Source organism: Biomphalaria glabrata, chromosome 2 (assembly GCF_947242115.1).
Source record: "Biomphalaria glabrata chromosome 2, xgBioGlab47.1, whole genome shotgun sequence".
NCBI lineage: Eukaryota > Metazoa > Mollusca > Gastropoda > Planorbidae > Biomphalaria > Biomphalaria glabrata.
Window position 1 is genome coordinate 44,503,080 of NC_074712.1, and position 16,734 is coordinate 44,519,813.

At 36.2% G+C, this 16,734-nt stretch overlaps 1 protein-coding gene across 7 annotated transcripts in view; it reads left to right on the forward strand.

Annotated features, from left to right (window-relative positions):
* The window catches only part of LOC106057208 (filamin-A-like), a 79,382-nt gene that overhangs the window by 45,537 nt on the left and 17,111 nt on the right, over positions 1-16,734 (forward strand). For all 7 annotated transcript variants that reach the window (XM_056020766.1, XM_056020767.1, XM_056020765.1 and 4 more), the window contains exons 3-11: positions 4,288-4,416; positions 4,563-4,736; positions 4,842-5,000; positions 5,309-5,512; positions 6,393-6,545; positions 7,140-7,268; positions 8,939-9,103; positions 9,534-9,635; positions 15,178-15,315. In XM_056020766.1, coding sequence (XP_055876741.1) covers positions 4,288-4,416; positions 4,563-4,736; positions 4,842-5,000; positions 5,309-5,512; positions 6,393-6,545; positions 7,140-7,268; positions 8,939-9,103; positions 9,534-9,635; positions 15,178-15,315 — 1,353 coding nt within the window. The remainder of the gene's footprint in view (positions 1-4,287; positions 4,417-4,562; positions 4,737-4,841; positions 5,001-5,308; positions 5,513-6,392; positions 6,546-7,139; positions 7,269-8,938; positions 9,104-9,533; positions 9,636-15,177; positions 15,316-16,734) is intronic.

Sequence of the window (16,734 nt, forward strand, 5' to 3'; positions counted from 1 at the left end):
CCCACTTGTTAGAACCAATCCTAACGACGACTCTGTGTGCAGATTTAAAATTGAAAATCTGGATGAGTTACTAAACAAAACAATTTGCATTCTCCATGTCTCTTGGAGCATACCATGATTGTGTTCTAGCATGTGGTATTGTAGGTTGTTCTCCCTCTAGACAAAATCATTGTCAACAACAAGACTCTACGTCTACGTAAATAAACATTTGTTTGCACAACTATCAAAGTAAGCAGACATCAATGAACTACATCACCTGGTTTACTAATAGAAGTAGCCGTAAAGATGTAAGCAAGGCGAACATCTACAGTTGGTAAAACCATTCACAGCCAGCTGATGGTATACACATCAGTTAAAAGTACACGCTGTTTCATTTTGGTGCCGGTACTGCAACCAGCTTGTCGTAAACATTCTAAGTAGGAATGTATCTCCTCTTCGGGAGAGTTCCTGGGGGCAGACGAAGAATAGACGTCACTTTTTATTTCATTGGGGTGTTGTTTTTCTTTTCCTTTCCGCAGATGTAGATGTAAATATAGGTTCACGAAGAGGCTTCCTCGGGGGTGCTTGGCCTTTGACCTCGGTTGAAATGAGTAGGTATTCAACGGAAAGCAGAAGTGATTATATGAAAATGTAGTTCTTCGCGGGACTCTTTAAACACACAAAAATTGAAAAGGTTCGCGGAATGGGGGAGGGGGGGAGTCTAAAGAAGTGTGACCTCCATCCTTTAAGATTGGATAAAGCCAAAATAAAGCTATATTTGATATTATTGAATGTTATAGGATACTATTGGATTAAATCCTTTCAAAATAGGCTTAATATTATGTTCATTTCAAATATTGCAACAATAAAGGATGCATATTTAAATAGATATTTAGATATACATATAAATATAGATAGATTAGATTAGATAGATAGATAGATAGATAGATAGATAGATAGATAGATAGATAGATAGATAGATAGATAGATAGATAGATAGATAGATAGATAGATAGATAGATAGATAGATAGATAGACAGACAGACAGACAGACAGACAGATAGATAGATAGATAGATAGATAGATAGATAGATAGATAGATAGATAGATAGATAGATAGATAGATAGACAGACAGACAGACAGACAGTCAGTCAGATAGACAGACAGACAGACAGACAGTCAGATTGACAGACTGACAGATAGAGCGATAGATAGATAGATAGATAGATAGATAGATAGATAGATAGATAGATAGATAGAGCGATAGATAGATAGATAGATAGATAGATAGATAGATAGATAGATAGATAGATAGATAGATAGATAGATAGATAGATAGATAGATAGATAGAATGTTTAAATTCGAGGTGACTGTGCTCATATAGACAGGCGCTGTACATATAATAAAATTAGAACATTCACGAATTTTTTTTAAATTCTACTTCTTCACTGTGTTGAGCTCGAGTTATCTCGATAGATCACATGAACCTATGTAGCCCACACGATGAAGATCTCAACTTCTAAAAATAACTTAAACAGCGGAATGTACTCCATTAGAAGAAGAAAAAAATCAGAAAACACTGATCTATGAGTTGTGACATCGCCTTGAGCGATTTCATCATCCGGTGAGTCAACTGGCCAGGAGGTGTCCAGATGGGGGAAGCTGGGATAGGCTCACATTGAAGCATGCAGAAACTCAGGTAGAGCTCACGCTTCAGTTTAACCCTGACACACGAGCTTTTGGAATCCTTGTTTTGATAAGGATAGGATACATTTTAGGATGATATAGTGATAGGATATTTAAATTGTATTAAGGATATAAGATAAACGGAGGATAGGAAATATTCCAGATGACTTGTTTATAGACATAAGTATATAGACATAAGTATATATATATATATAAATATGTATATGAGACATGAGACAGATGGGCCTATGATAGTCAGACCCTGTCTTTGAGCCTATAACCTCGATTTAGAAATGAGTAGTATTTTAGCATAGCTGCATTTTCAAGAGACAAAAGAATGTCTTGTACTTGTCACGGGCCCACATGTGCCCTTGGAGGTCATTCTAAAGTTGAACAAAATCATTGCTCTTTTGTAAAGCCGAATAACTTGTTAAGAAAGCATAAATCACGACCCATTACATCTCCCCACAGATACAAATAAGGTAATAAACCTGTTGAGCAATGCAGCTCTAGCAAAAATACTAAAGGACAGTCAATCCTAGCCATTTTTCTCTATCATTGTTGATAGCACTCAAGACCTATCAACATTGTAACCAATTAGCATCATGTCACCATATTGTTTCGTGCTCTTCGGTCGGAATACCCAAAGAAATACCAATCAGAGAGTCATTTCTAGAAACTATTTGATTTCTGGTACATGGCATTGGGGGCGCGGTGGCTGAGTGGTTAAGCGTTCGGTTTCTGAACCTCCTGGGTTCGAATCTCGTTGAAGGCTGGGATATTGAATTTCGGGATTTTTAGGGTGTCCCTGAGTCCACCCAACTCTAATGGGTACCTGACTTTAGTTGGGGAAAGTAAAGGCGGTTGGTTGTTGTGCTGGCCACATTACAGCCTGCTCGTTAACCGTTGACCACAGAAACAGATGAACTTAACATCATCTGCCCCATAGATCGTAAGTTCTGAAAGGGAAACTTAACTTTTTTTTTTTCTTGTCCATGACATTGAAGTTATTACCACTCTCCCCCCCCCCCCCCTTTCCCTGTCAGTGTGTCCAGATTCAAACACTATGCTCTCAATATTCGCGTTGTCAGTCACCATGTTTGTAGTCTCAATGATTGGAAATAAGCTCAAAACTTGTGATTTTGTAATAGGACATACACTATAGCAACGGAAAGACTTTGTCGCTTTTTCTTGTCAAAGTGAAGCTTTTGGAACAACGTGAATATAAACTTTGGCCTTTGACCCTTCGAGATTGGCATAAGCTATAACATACATGTGGCCAGCGAGACATTTAATTAGGCAAAGAACTATGGCCAACAAGACATTTAATTAATCAAAGAAATATGACTAGCGATACATTTAATTAGGCAAAGAAATAAGACTAGTGAGACATTTAATTAGGCAAAGAAATAAGACTAGTGAGACATTTAATTAGGCAAAGAAATATGGCCGGCAAGACATTTAATTAGGTAAACAAATATGGTCAGCGAGACAACTAGGCAAAGCTGTATATGAAGCTCCACTGAAATAAACAGAAATGATGAGTTCAAACTAATTGTTCGAATTTGTTCCCCTTGCATGAGTAACTCCAAGAGTTCTCTCCCACATTTTCTCCTAGGCCTTTAAATATCTTAAATTAGTCATCAATATTTTTATCATACAATAACTAAAAACAAATCTGAGGGGCAGTTATCATGAAGTGGCAATAACAATAAACAGAACTTCGTATGTAAGTTTCGATCGTTCTCTCAGAAATGAAGATTAGTCTAAACTGACTCTAAACCTTCAAGCAGGATGGCGGGGAATGGCAGCTGGAGTGTTTCGAACCTGGGACCATCTGCAGAACAGTCTGGAGTGCATATCATACGACTATGTACTAATACTGTAATAATTGGTTCTTTTTATAGTGTCCATAATGTTCACATTGATTTATTAGATTCACGTTGGTTGATTGATTTTTTTTTCCTCGGTAATTAAATTTTGTTTAATGCGCGGTGTATCCTGGCAGGAGGCGTCATTAAATACTAATTATCTGGCTCAGTATCACATGATGACACACCAGATGGCGTTCATTGCGAAGAAGCTTGATTCAGAGATGAGCTGTCTAGCGATAGCCTTGTTTCACATCATTAAAAGTCTGTTTTCTTTAAACCTGGTGATCTAGCCTTCTACTGAAGACACAAATACAAGAGAAATGTTGTGAGAGATTAAGCAACGCCAAGGGCACCATAGTGAAAGATCACTTGCCAACAAAATAATACACATTACGTTGTGTTCTAAGAGCTGAAACATTTTATTCTACATGGCAGAAAAGTGAACAACATTATTGTTTGTTTTATTAAAATACGTGACCTATTTCAATGTCACCGTATTCTGAACACTGGAGACACCACAACAGCTGGCTATTCATGAATTTGCTTCACATAAAGAAAATGCCCAATAAAGATGTACAAGTATTATTTATTTATTACTAATGTTTTGGTATTTAAATGATAAATACATGATCTAAATATTCACTTTATAATCGCATTCTGTTATTAGCAAGAAACTTTGAAGGACATTATAAAGTCCTTATTTTAGTTCTATCCTATTAGTATTCTCTGTTTCCATGTGTTCGCAGGGTCTCCCTTCGCCTGTGTGGTGGACAAGATTGAAAATAGCTTCATCACAGCTTTTGGGGCTGGCCTTGTGGGAGGTCTGAGTGGAGACAGTGTCGGTTTCACTGTGGTGGCCAAGAGAGGGACAGCAAGTATGACCAGTGTCCTTGTAACTTTTGTGTTTTAGCTACTTCAGGAAAAGTCTAAATTGTTATTATAGTTATATTATATTATTATATCATATTTGAGGTTTCTTGAAATTCGTTATTAACTGACTGCTCCTGCTGTTTTTCTATAGAGGACATTGAAGTTAAAATCGATGGGCCTGCAAAAGTTGACCTCCAGAGAAAAGACAATGACGACGGTTCTGCTAATTTTAACTACATGCCCATGACCCCTGGGGCCTACAACATTAACATTAAGTACCATGGCAAGCCCATCAAAGGTTCTCCTTTCGTGGCAAAAGTCTCCGGTAAGAGATTTTAGTATTTTTTTTTTCGTCTGTAAGTGTGTGTGAGAGAGAGAGAGAGAGAGTATGGATGAGACAACTAATTTTACTATTTTGTTTGCTCTAAAGGTGAAGGACGTAAAAGGTCAACCCTTTCACTGGCCAACAGCGCTGAGTATTCTCTCAAGATCATCGAACCGGACATTGTCGATCTCGTAGGTACAGTCCAGACTCCTGGTGGTCAGATTGAGCCAATTATCTTAAAGAAGATGGACAATGGCGAACTAGGTGAGAGTTACAAAACAAAACGCGGGAAAAAAAATAAAAAATATTTATGGGACATCATTTTTTAAATTTAATTGTTTTATTTTAAATTGCGTTACATCATAATTTTGTAAATTCCATATTGAAATAATATTTTTATGCATTTTAATGGATTTTGTACAAGTAATAAACAAATTCTTAGTTTTCTGATTTAACGTTAACCTCTGTTTGGGTTTTGTACACGTATAAATAACCCAAGTCTTGGTTTCTTCTAGTATTAATGTGATTTCGGGTCTCTGACACTAAACAAGTCTCACTTTTCTTCCCTGCAGGAATTGCTTACTTCACACCGCGTCAAAAGGGCGAGTACGTTGTTTGTGTGCTCAGGTCAGAGAAAAACATCAACAACAGCCCATTTAGGATTAAGGTCGGCGACAAGGAGATTGGACACGCCGCTGGGTGCACCGTCAAGGGTGACATCTCTGAGGCCTTGGCCAATAAGAGTAACGAAGTCATTATTGACACCACCAATGGAGGTAACTGAGACTATGCACCTAAATGTGTGAGAGACAAATGTAAAGAGAAAGTGAATTGAGAGACTACTTGCACATTTGACCAAAGCTTGTAGCCATGTCTAATCTCTCTGCATTTGTATTGATGTCCATTCACTGATAATTTAGATAATTCTTAGTCATCAGCTTTTAATTTGTTCTTGTTGCCATTTATTTTCAAAGACTGTAATAATTCTGCTCGTGCACAGGGTCCTTCTGAATATTCATCGCAAAGGTATGACACTAGTGGGAGACGAAGCTTGTTTATTATGACACCAAAAGTTTGCAGGCTTCCGCTATACAAAACAAATAGACCTGTCTGTATGACAAGATAAACATAATTGATGGTTGCAATCTATGGAAATGTGAGATCGTGAGAAGACTAAATTTCATGGAATTTATTTTTTTTCAATTATTATGTCACTTTAGTTCAGAGTTGACCTTCACAAACAATGTATCGTACATTAATGTGACATAGGTCATCTTGTGTTATCTGAACTTCATCAATTATTTCCTTGAACTGAAAGCAAAAATAACGAATGTTTTCGTGACCGATTGGGAAATATCTTAGAAACTACGGACCTAATTATCATAAAGACGATATTTTCCTATAACTGTGAAAGTAACTAGTATATTCAGGTTTGCATTCTCTTTTCTTTCCACTAAAGCTCCATAGTATCATAAGATCATCTGATGTATATCATTCCAGCATTATAGTCTAATTTCGATATAGTATGGCTTTATATTATATGTAAATGTACAGATGCGGTCATACACATCTTGTATTATTTCAAGCGTATTGTTAAGTCCCCTCCTACCTGCTGCTCTGCCACACTGCCATCTATACAGGGCTTCTACATTCCAGGTTACGGTGGCCTGACAGTGTCCATTGAGGGCCCACATCGTTCTGAGGTGGAGGTGTACAAGGTTGAAGACAGGGTGTACACTGTCCACTACTCCCCACACGAGCCAGGCATTTACATTCTCAACATTAGGTTCGCAGACGAAGACGTGCCAGGTATGTTCTCCCTGAGGCGATCAGTCGGTGTTGTTGTTGTTGTTGTTGTTGATGATGTTGTTTTGTTGTTGTTTTGTTGTTTATGTTGTTGTTGTTTTGCCTATTTTGTGAAGATTTTATATTTATGATTGTGTTTACAATACAATGCTTATTTTCCATTGAGTATATTTTAAGGCCTCTTTAGTCACACAAGAATTTGCAAAGGGAAAAGATCGTCTCTCGAGAGACGTAAAATGCCACAGATGCCACACAGATATTTAAAGGCACAACCAAATCGCTTTCCTGGGACAATATAAAACGACTAAAATACACTGAAGAAACTTCTCGACTTCGTTTTTCTTTCTTTGTAATAAACTCTTTCTAAACATTCCTTTAAGAAGTCACAAGATTTCACTTCTTGTCATATATTCTTACAAAACTACTGAAATAATAGGATCCTATGCCTCTTAAATTATGATTAATATCTTTTTGTTTGTATGTTTGTTTATCTTTAATTCTCATTTTCTCGTGATCTCATTGTCCCCATGATTAATGCATTAGATTAGATAAGCTTTATCAGAAGAAATGTTAGTGTATATTCAATATTGTTCTCAGGGAGCCCATTCCTGGTCAATGTTGGTGGCAATCCTTCAGGTCGTGTCCGTGAAACAATCACAAAAGACGTTGAACCAGCTGCAGCCATCAGTGCTGGATCACCGTCTGAGTTTGTACTTCAAATTCCAGGTAACTGTTTAAAAATCTCCCTTGCAGGGTTCTACTTTTACAGATTGAGAGAGGGGTGGTTACAGAGAGATACATTTTTTAAATATTTTTGAAACAGTATCATTTCATAGTAAATAGTATCATAGTAAATAGTATCAAAATGGAGTCAACATAAAAAAATATTTTGTGTACATCATTTTTTAAAATCTATTTATACAATCTTCCTGTTCTAAAATCTCTTTCCTTATAATGTCACTGATACACTGACAGGACAGGGATAGCAGGATACTCTAACAGGACAGGGATAGCAGGATACACTGACAGGACAGGGATAGCAGGATACACTGACAGGGCAGGGATAGCAGAATACACTGGTTTGACAGGAATATCAGAATAAGACTGGTTAAGATTATGGCTTGGTGAGCCTCTGTACTCTTTTTTCTTTACCATAAACATCTGGATTCCAAAAGGTCATGGGCGTAGCCGGGGGACCCCCCCCCCCCAAATGAAATCCCCAACACAGGAGGGGGGCGGAATTTAGTGACTGATTTTTTGCTTGGATTTTGTTTATTTTAAGTGAGATTTTAATACTAAATCATCTCTTGCCACATCGCAGCCAATGGGGTTTTGAGTTTAAAACCCCCCTACAAGGGGGTTTTCAGTAAAATCCCTCTTCTATAGAACAAAACAAAAAAAATGCATACTACAATCCCCAAATTCCAAGAGCATAGCTAAGGAAAATTTTGATTTTAAAACCTTCTCTGAAAGTTACGATAAAACCACCTCTAAAATATAAGACTATCCATACATCAATCACCAGATTCTACGAGTGTAGCCAAAAGGGTTTTGTGTTTAAAACCCCCCTCCAGCGGGGTTTGCATCTAAAAACCACCTCCTCAATATAAAAAAAAGCAAATAACACACTCAAAATTCTATGAACGTAGCCAAAGGTCGTTTTGAGTTTAAACCTACCCCCCTCCAGAGGGGTTTGAAGCTAAAAAAAATACCTCTTCAATATAAAAAAAAACGCAAATTGCACACTCAAAATTCTATGATCGTAGCCAAAGGGGTTTTGAGTTTAAACCCCCCTTCAGCGGGGTTGGAGCTATATACATGGCGGGGGGGGGGGGGGGATTCCCCCAACCCCCCCCCCCTCAAAAAAAATCTTGGCTACGCCCATGCAAAAGGTTATGTGTATTATAGTTGATCTAGTCATGGTTAAACTTCTGTTCATTTAGAATGGGGTAATTGTTATAAATTTTACATATATTTTATTAATATTTTTCTAGATTGTATTCAAGTGACAGCAGATGCTTGTTCTTAAAATTTGGTCGTTGCATGAATGTTGCATGAATTTTGACATCATGTTTTTTTTTCTTTTTAATTAAATTTGTTGTTTTTTTTTAATCGAGAGCAACAGGGCCATTTTTATGTTCTTAGCGAAAATTGACCAGTAATACTTGTCTCTATCACGTAATACTTGTCTCTGTCACGTAACACTTGTCTCTGTCACGTAATACTTGTCTCTAACACGTAACACTTGTCTCTATCACGTAACACTTGTCTCTGTCACGTAACACTTGTCTCTGTCACGTCTAGATTTGACTTTAATACTTCTTCCTAGTTGCTTCCTAATCTGTGTTCTTGGGTACTTCATAAACTAACTGCTGACTCGGCTTTTGTCTTGCTAGGTACCAACCCATTCGACATGGAGGCCAGCATGACCGATCCCGAAGGTATCTCGGAACTGTGCGAGGTGATGGACCAGGAGGACTTCCACTACCTGATCAAGATGACCCCTAAGACAAACGGACTTCACACCGTCAGTATCAAACACAAAGGCATGCATGTTTCAGGTACGTCGCACTTCAAAGGGAGGGAAACAGAAAGGCCAGACAATGTTTTGTTAATCCTTGTTGCTGCCCTTTAGAATAGTCTTCTCCCTCCCTTTTGACGCCCCCATCTCCCCAACCCCAATATTATGGATGTTCTTTTAATTGTTTTTCTCTCCATGGAGTAAGGAAGCCTGAATAAAAAAAAAAACATAACAACGCCATGAGATAAATTTCATATAAGGTCATGCGTTATAAGGAATTTTTGTAAAGTCTAAGTTTAAAATAAGCTAGATCTATGTTCTCTAAAAACATGAACATTGTGTTCAAAATTGCTACCGCACTTACAAAAAAAAATCACACAAAATGTCTTTGATAATAAACTCTATTAGTATTGTCATTTCAGACCCAATAATTATAATCCAAATCATACAATTTTTTAAATATTTTTCAGGAAGCCCCTTCCAGTTTTCTGTGGGTCAGTTATCTCATGGTGGGCCACACAAGGTTCAAGTTGGTGGCCCCGGACTGGAGAAAGGAGAAGTAGGACTTCAAAGTAGGTTGACCAGATAGTAGACCTAGTCACAACGTTTTAAATCAGTTGTTTTATCAACGAGACATGCATGTAAATATTCAAACTACCTAAAGAAGGCTATACAAAGTTAGTTTTAATTTGTAATTCATCGGCCAAGGCAGGATAGTTTGTGTTTCCTTCACTATTGGCGAGGTGTATAGAAAGTAATAGGAAGACATCCAGTTACTGACCGTTTATTATGTTTATATATTGTATACAATTTCAAATAGTTTGAGTTATCTTCTAAATATCCTTTGAATTACAAGTCCGAGTTGTTATTGTGTGTCATTTTCTGTATATTGTGTAATGTCCACTTTTACTAATTTAAATTAAGTAGGTCTTTGTTGCCAGCCAAGTGTAACCTCCTGCCGATCTAAAATCTAAAGTACACAAACCTCGCACTTTGCCAGTGTATATAGTAATATTATAATATACTCCAAGGCTAGATGTGATCACTCTGGACTTTGGTGGTCAGTAGTAATATAATTTCTATCTTGATACAGAAATTAAAATCTGGCCAGTGAGTATTTGAATAGAGAAGTTGAATGTAAACACTTGAGAGAAAGATCTCACCCACCCACCTACCTAAGATAGATCAAAGAACTAGATGGAGAACTGCATGATCTGGGAAACCACTGCCCCGCAGTTCAAATATAGGATTACTGAACCCTCCGTCTTGTAACATGAGAACGTAGAAGAAGAAGAATATGAGAAGTAGTGATGGGAACTAAACTAAATTTTTTTAGTTAAACTAAAACTAAGTTTGAACTAAAAAAAAGTAGTTAAACTTTTAGTTAATCACAAATTGAAAAAATTAGTTAAACTAAACTAAGAAACTTTACTTAACTTAACTTTTACTAACTATTTTGACCTTTTTTAAGGACGAAACAGCCAAACATGAAAAATATAAAATATAAAGCACAACCAATTTCTTTAGCAAAATGTATTAAACATTTATTTGTGCACATGAAAAAAAGATTTAAATGTCTTTATGGGATAGATGTAGATCTTAATAGAATCACTAGAATGATACTATTATAGAAAGAAATTAGAAGTAATTGTCCAAGTTCTAATATAAGTTACCTTTAGAAGTAATGATAAAACTGCATGTTGACTCTCTAACTCTATTCTAGAATATTCTGGATCTAATATCTTCTACAAATGAAATGATCAGAAATATAATTTGAATCTAGAATAAGATCTATCTACTATATAATATAGACCTAGATCAAATAATTAATATTTTAATCTAAAACAAATCTAAGAAATAGGCCTACTAGTTACTACTACTACTAGATCTAAAATCTAGATAGAGTCTAGTAGATATCTTAGTAACTCTAGATCTAGAGATTTTAGATTATTATAATTATGATTATAACTAGATATGGGTATTTAGATCTATATACTCTAGTAGATAATACTAGATCTAGATCTAATAGATTTAGATAATAGATATAAGTATAATTATAATAGAAGTAGATGTAGATCTAGTTAATTTAGTATTAGATCTAGTATAGTGACGACTATTATTAGTATTATAGTCATTATAGATCTATCATCTATGCATCTTAGGTCTTAGTATAAGATCTAATCTAGACTCTAATTCTAGAATAGTAGAATCTCTAAACTAATAGATCTAGTCGGTAAGATCAGGTTTCGGCTGTCGACCTCCATGTTTGAATGAAGATACTATTATGACTATATAGATCTAATAGTAGTAATAGACTAATACTAATAGACTAGACCTCACTAGACTCTAACTCTAGTAAAAAGTTTTTAAATAAAAAGAGTCGACATTTCTTTTAGATCTATAGTAAAGCAAAATTCTTTGCCTGTAGCTATACAGGAACACACTGGTGTTTAATAAAAGCAGCAAAATGTAGATCTATAGAAGCAAGGAATTATCAGGATTTATCAAGCAGCGAAACTTGCTAGAAATATAATGAACACGTTTTTTTTTCTCGCCTTTAAAATACCTTAAATTGGCGGGAATAGCGGCCATTATAGGGTAAAGGTCAAAGGGCTTTCTAGTGACCTGTGCACCGTCTAGTTTATTCTCCTCTTTATCTCTCATTATATATATTCTCCAAATTACATAGATCTAAATATTTATTGGTATGTATGTTAAAAAAGTTTGTAACATTTGTAATTAAACTTTATAGTTTGTAACTTTAAAAAATTAATTAAACTAGGATTTTAACTAAACTTTTTTTTTTAATTAAACTTTGGCCTTAACTATTTTTTTTTTAGTTAAACTAAAAGTTAGTAACTTTTTAGTTAACTTTTGCCCATCACTAATGAGGAGACTGGAAATAAATGTCTGAATGATTGACAAGAAAACAAAAAAGTGAAAAGTAACCTAAGAAAAACAATGAATTTTCAACGACCAAAGATTATCAGCAAAGTAACTCTATACTCTTACAGTGCATTATCAGCAAAGTAATTTTATACTCTTACAGTGCATTATCAGCAAAGTAATTCTATACTCTTACAGTGCATTATCAGCAAAGTAACTCTATACTCTTACAGTGCATTATCAGCAAAGTAACTCTATACTCTTACAATGCATTATCAGCAAAGTAATTCTATACTTTTACAGTGCATTATCAGCAAAGTAATTTTATACTCTTACAGTGCATTATCAGCAAAGTAATTCTATACTCTTACAGTGCATTATCAGCAAAGTAATTCTATACTCTTACAGTGCATTATCAGCAAAGTAACTCTATACTCTTACAGTGCATTATCAGCAAAGTAATTCTATACTCTTACAGTGCATTATCAGCAAAGTAATTCTATACTCTTACAGTGCATTATCAGCAAAGTAATTCTATACTCTTACAGTGCATTATCAGCAAAGTAATTCTATACTCTTACAGTGCATTATCAGCAAAGTAATTCTATACTCTTACAGTGCATTATCAGCAAAGTAACTCTATACTCTTACAGTGCATTATCAGCAAAGTAACTCTATACTCTTACAGTGCATTATCAGCAAAGTAATTCTATACTCTTACAGTGCATTATCAGCAAAGTAACTCTATACTCTTACAGTGCATTCTAGACAGAAAGAGTTTCCGCTTCCGTTTTGATGTTTCTATATACCAACAATTTCTTACATTTCCTTTTAACCAATATCACACACACACACATACACACACTAAGATCGTTTTAATGTTATCGTTTATAAAACTATTTAGTTTTGCATCACTTGATGGAGAGCTAGGTAGGCAGATAACAGACATTTGTGTAGTCTAGACCCTTAGAACAAAACTAGCCACATGCAAACATGCAAACATGGACTCTGCGAGAACATGCATGTGAGTGTGCAGACTCCTTTTAATCCTGCGTATATTATTTTTACCTTTACAATTTTATCAAGAGGCTACTTCGAGATCCTGGCACCAGGATAACCTTTTGAAAGAGAAACTTAATGAAGCGAAACCTGATCAGGAAATCAGAGAGAAGTTCAGCACAAAATAATCAGATTTCTGTCTGTCTGTCTGTCTGTCTAACCGTCAGACGCATGCAATGGGAACGATTGGGAAAAGGAAAAAAAAGAAACTATCATTCATATTGTATTGAATTTAAATGACACTTCAGTGTTCGCACAGGGTTGACATACAAATCGTTACCCGGAAGAAGAATGACGTTTTATTATTATTATTAAAGACTCGAAACACTTTTGAAGTGAATGTGTTTATTAAGGCACTAACCTCAAATGTCCAATCCACAAATGAAGAAAAATGTGAAAACGTTTCTTAGTTCAACTACCAAAACAAAGAAGACTATAGTAACATTATAATTCTTAAGTTTATTAGTGTAGGGCTTACTCTAACAAGAAATATGAAGGCTCTGGTCAAGGCAGGCTAATTTGACCCTTACATTCCCACACAATACGAAGGAGGCATTACCACAAAATATATATGAATGATACCCATTCGCACCTTTCTACTTTATAGGGTCCATTTTGGTTTACAAGATTTTTAAACCTTTCAGGGTTTAATACGAGCCTCACGATCATTCTAAGCGGCCAAGTGGTCCCCCCCCCCCCCGGCTTTTGTCCATATGTCCATAATTTCAATCAGCCCCTGGCTTTAGTAGTTTGTCTGTGAAGTGGGTGTTCTTAGAGTATGTGGTTGGTTGTTGTAGTGGTGACCTATCTAAACCAATGTGTGTACTTTACCTGTACATCTTTTTTCTTGACCTCTCTCTGTGAGTCATACATCTGATCAGATTTCGTTTGCCCACTTCTCCCATATTATTCTCATAGCTAATCGTCACTGTGAACCAGTCTTTACGATTCACTGTGAACCAGTCTTTACAATTCACTGTGAACTAGTCTTTACAATTCACTGTGAACCAGTCTTTACAATTCACTGTGAACCAGTCTTTACAATTCACTGTGAACCAGTCTTTACAATTCACTGTGAACCAGTCTTTACAATTCACTGTGAACCAGTCTTTACAATTCACTGTGAACCAGTCTTTACAATTCACTGTGAACCAGTCTTTACAATTCACTGTGAACCAGTCTTTACAATTCACTGTGAACCAGTCTTTACAATTCACTGTGAACCAGTCTTTACAATTCACTGTGAACCAGTCTTTACAATTCACTGTGAACCAGTCTTTACAATTCACTGTGAACCAGTCTTTACAATTCACTGTGAAACAGTCTTTACAATTCACTGTGAACCAGTCTTTACAATTCGCTGTGAACCAGTCTTTACAATTCACTGTGAACCAGTCTTTACAATTCGCTGTGAACCAGTCTTTACAATTCGCTGTGAACCAGTCTTTACAATTCGCTGTGAACCAGTCTTTACAATTCGCTGTGAACCAGTCTTTACAATTCGCTGTGAACCAGTCTTTACAATTCGCTGTGAACCAGTCTTTACAATTCATTGTGAACCAGTCTTTACAATTCGCTGTGAACCAGTCTTTACAATTCATTGTGAACCAGTCTGTACAATTCGCTGTGAACCAGTCTGTACAATTCGATGTGAACCAGTCTTTACAATTCATTGTGAACCAGTCTTTACAATTCACTGTGAACCAGTCTTTACAATTCACTGTGAACCAGTCTTTACAATTCATTGTGAACCAGTCTTTACAAATCACTGTGAACCAGTCTTTACAATTCACTGTGAACCAGTCTTTACAATTCATTGTGAACCAGTATTTACAATTCGCTGTGAACCAGTATTTACAATTCACTGTGAACCAGTATTTACAATTCACTGTGAACCAGTATTTACAATTCATTGTGAACCAGTATTCACAATTCACTGTGAACCAGTATTTACAATTCACTGTGAACCAGTATTTACATTTCACTGTGAACCAGTCTTTACAATTCATTGTGAACCAGTCTTTACAATTCACTGTGAACCAGTATTTACACCTTTGTTCTCTTATTCTCAGCGTTGATGTGCACCATCTAGACTCACTATTAAATGTATGTCAAAGATGAGTTCATACTCCGAGTGTGCTACTCACATTGTTATTTTATAACCTACAGATGTTTTCAATATATACACTCGTGAGGCGGGACCTGGGACCCTCAGTGTCGCAGTAGAAGGCACAGCCAAGGCTACCATCCAGCTTGAACAGAGGCCCAATGGATTTTTGGGGGCCCAGTACAAAACTAGCAAACCCGGTAAGTTGAGCCCTTTTTGAACCAATAACAATTTTCAAACAGTATTTAGTTGTCTACACCTCAACTAGATCTAGCTGTACACCGGTGTTTCTCTACCCAATCCTGAGGTCATCACTACCTGGTGAGAATTAACTGATATTATTAAGTAAAAGTGGATGATTGTAGGACAGAAGAAATGTACACTCTGTTTGCATGCGCATTGAATTTATATATGTAGGTGAAATATGAGGAAATCAGATTAATGAAAACAGAGTTATGGATTTTATTTTGAAATGATCTTGGAATGATGAGATTACATTAATACCATGGCCGTAGCCAGATGGGGTTGGGTTTCAACCCCCCCCCCCCGAAATGAAATCCCCCTCCCCTTTGGGGGGGGGGGATCGGAATTTAGTGAATGATTTTTTGCTTTGATTTTGTTTATTTTAGGTGAGATTTTAATACTAAACCATCAATTGCCCCAGCACAATCAATGGGGTTTTGAGTTTAAAACCCCTTACCAGGGGGTTTTAAGTTTAAACCCCCCTACCAGGGGGGTTCGAGTTTAAAAACCCCTACTAGGGGTTTTGAGTTTTAAACCCCCTACTTGGGGTTTTTGCAGTTAACCCCCCCCCTCTTCTATAAAACAAAACAAAACAAAAATGCAAACGAAAATCCCCTAATTCCAGTAAAGGGAGATTTTGATTTTAAAACCCCCTCCAAAATTTACGATAAACCCCCTCTTCAATATAAAAAAAAGTTAATTACGCACTCAAAATGTTATGAGCATAGCTAAATGGGTTTTGACTTAGTTTTTAGTTTAAACCCCACTTCAGTGAAGGTAAAAAATACCTCTTTAATAATAAAACCAAAGCAAATTATACACTCAAAACATTTTGAGTGTAGTCAAGGGGGTTTTGAGTTTAAACTCCCCTCCAGTGGAGTTTGAAGCTAAAAAGTACCTCTTCAATATAAATAAAAGCAAATTACTCACACTAAAATCTATGAACGCAGCCAAAGGGGTTTTGAGTTTAAACCCCCCGCCAGGGGGGTTTGAGGCTAAAAAATACATCTTCAGTGTAAGAAAAAAAGCAAATTACGCACTCAAAATGCTAAGAGCGTTGCCAAAAGGGGTTTGAGTTTAAACCCCCATTCAGAAGGGTTTAATGCTAAAAAATACCTTTTCAATATAAAAAAAAAGCAATTACACACTAAAATTATTTGAGCGTAGCCAATCCAATCGGGGGTTTTGAGTTTAAACCCCTTTTCTACAGATGGCGTTTGTTTAAAGTTTAAAACCCCTCCAGATGGTTCTGATTTTTTAAGATCCCCCTACAGAGCATTTTGAGATGGAAAACTCCCAACAGATGATTTTGACGATAAAACTTCTCTTTTCGATATAAAATCTAAAGTAAACTACAGTCACTTAATTCCAAGAGC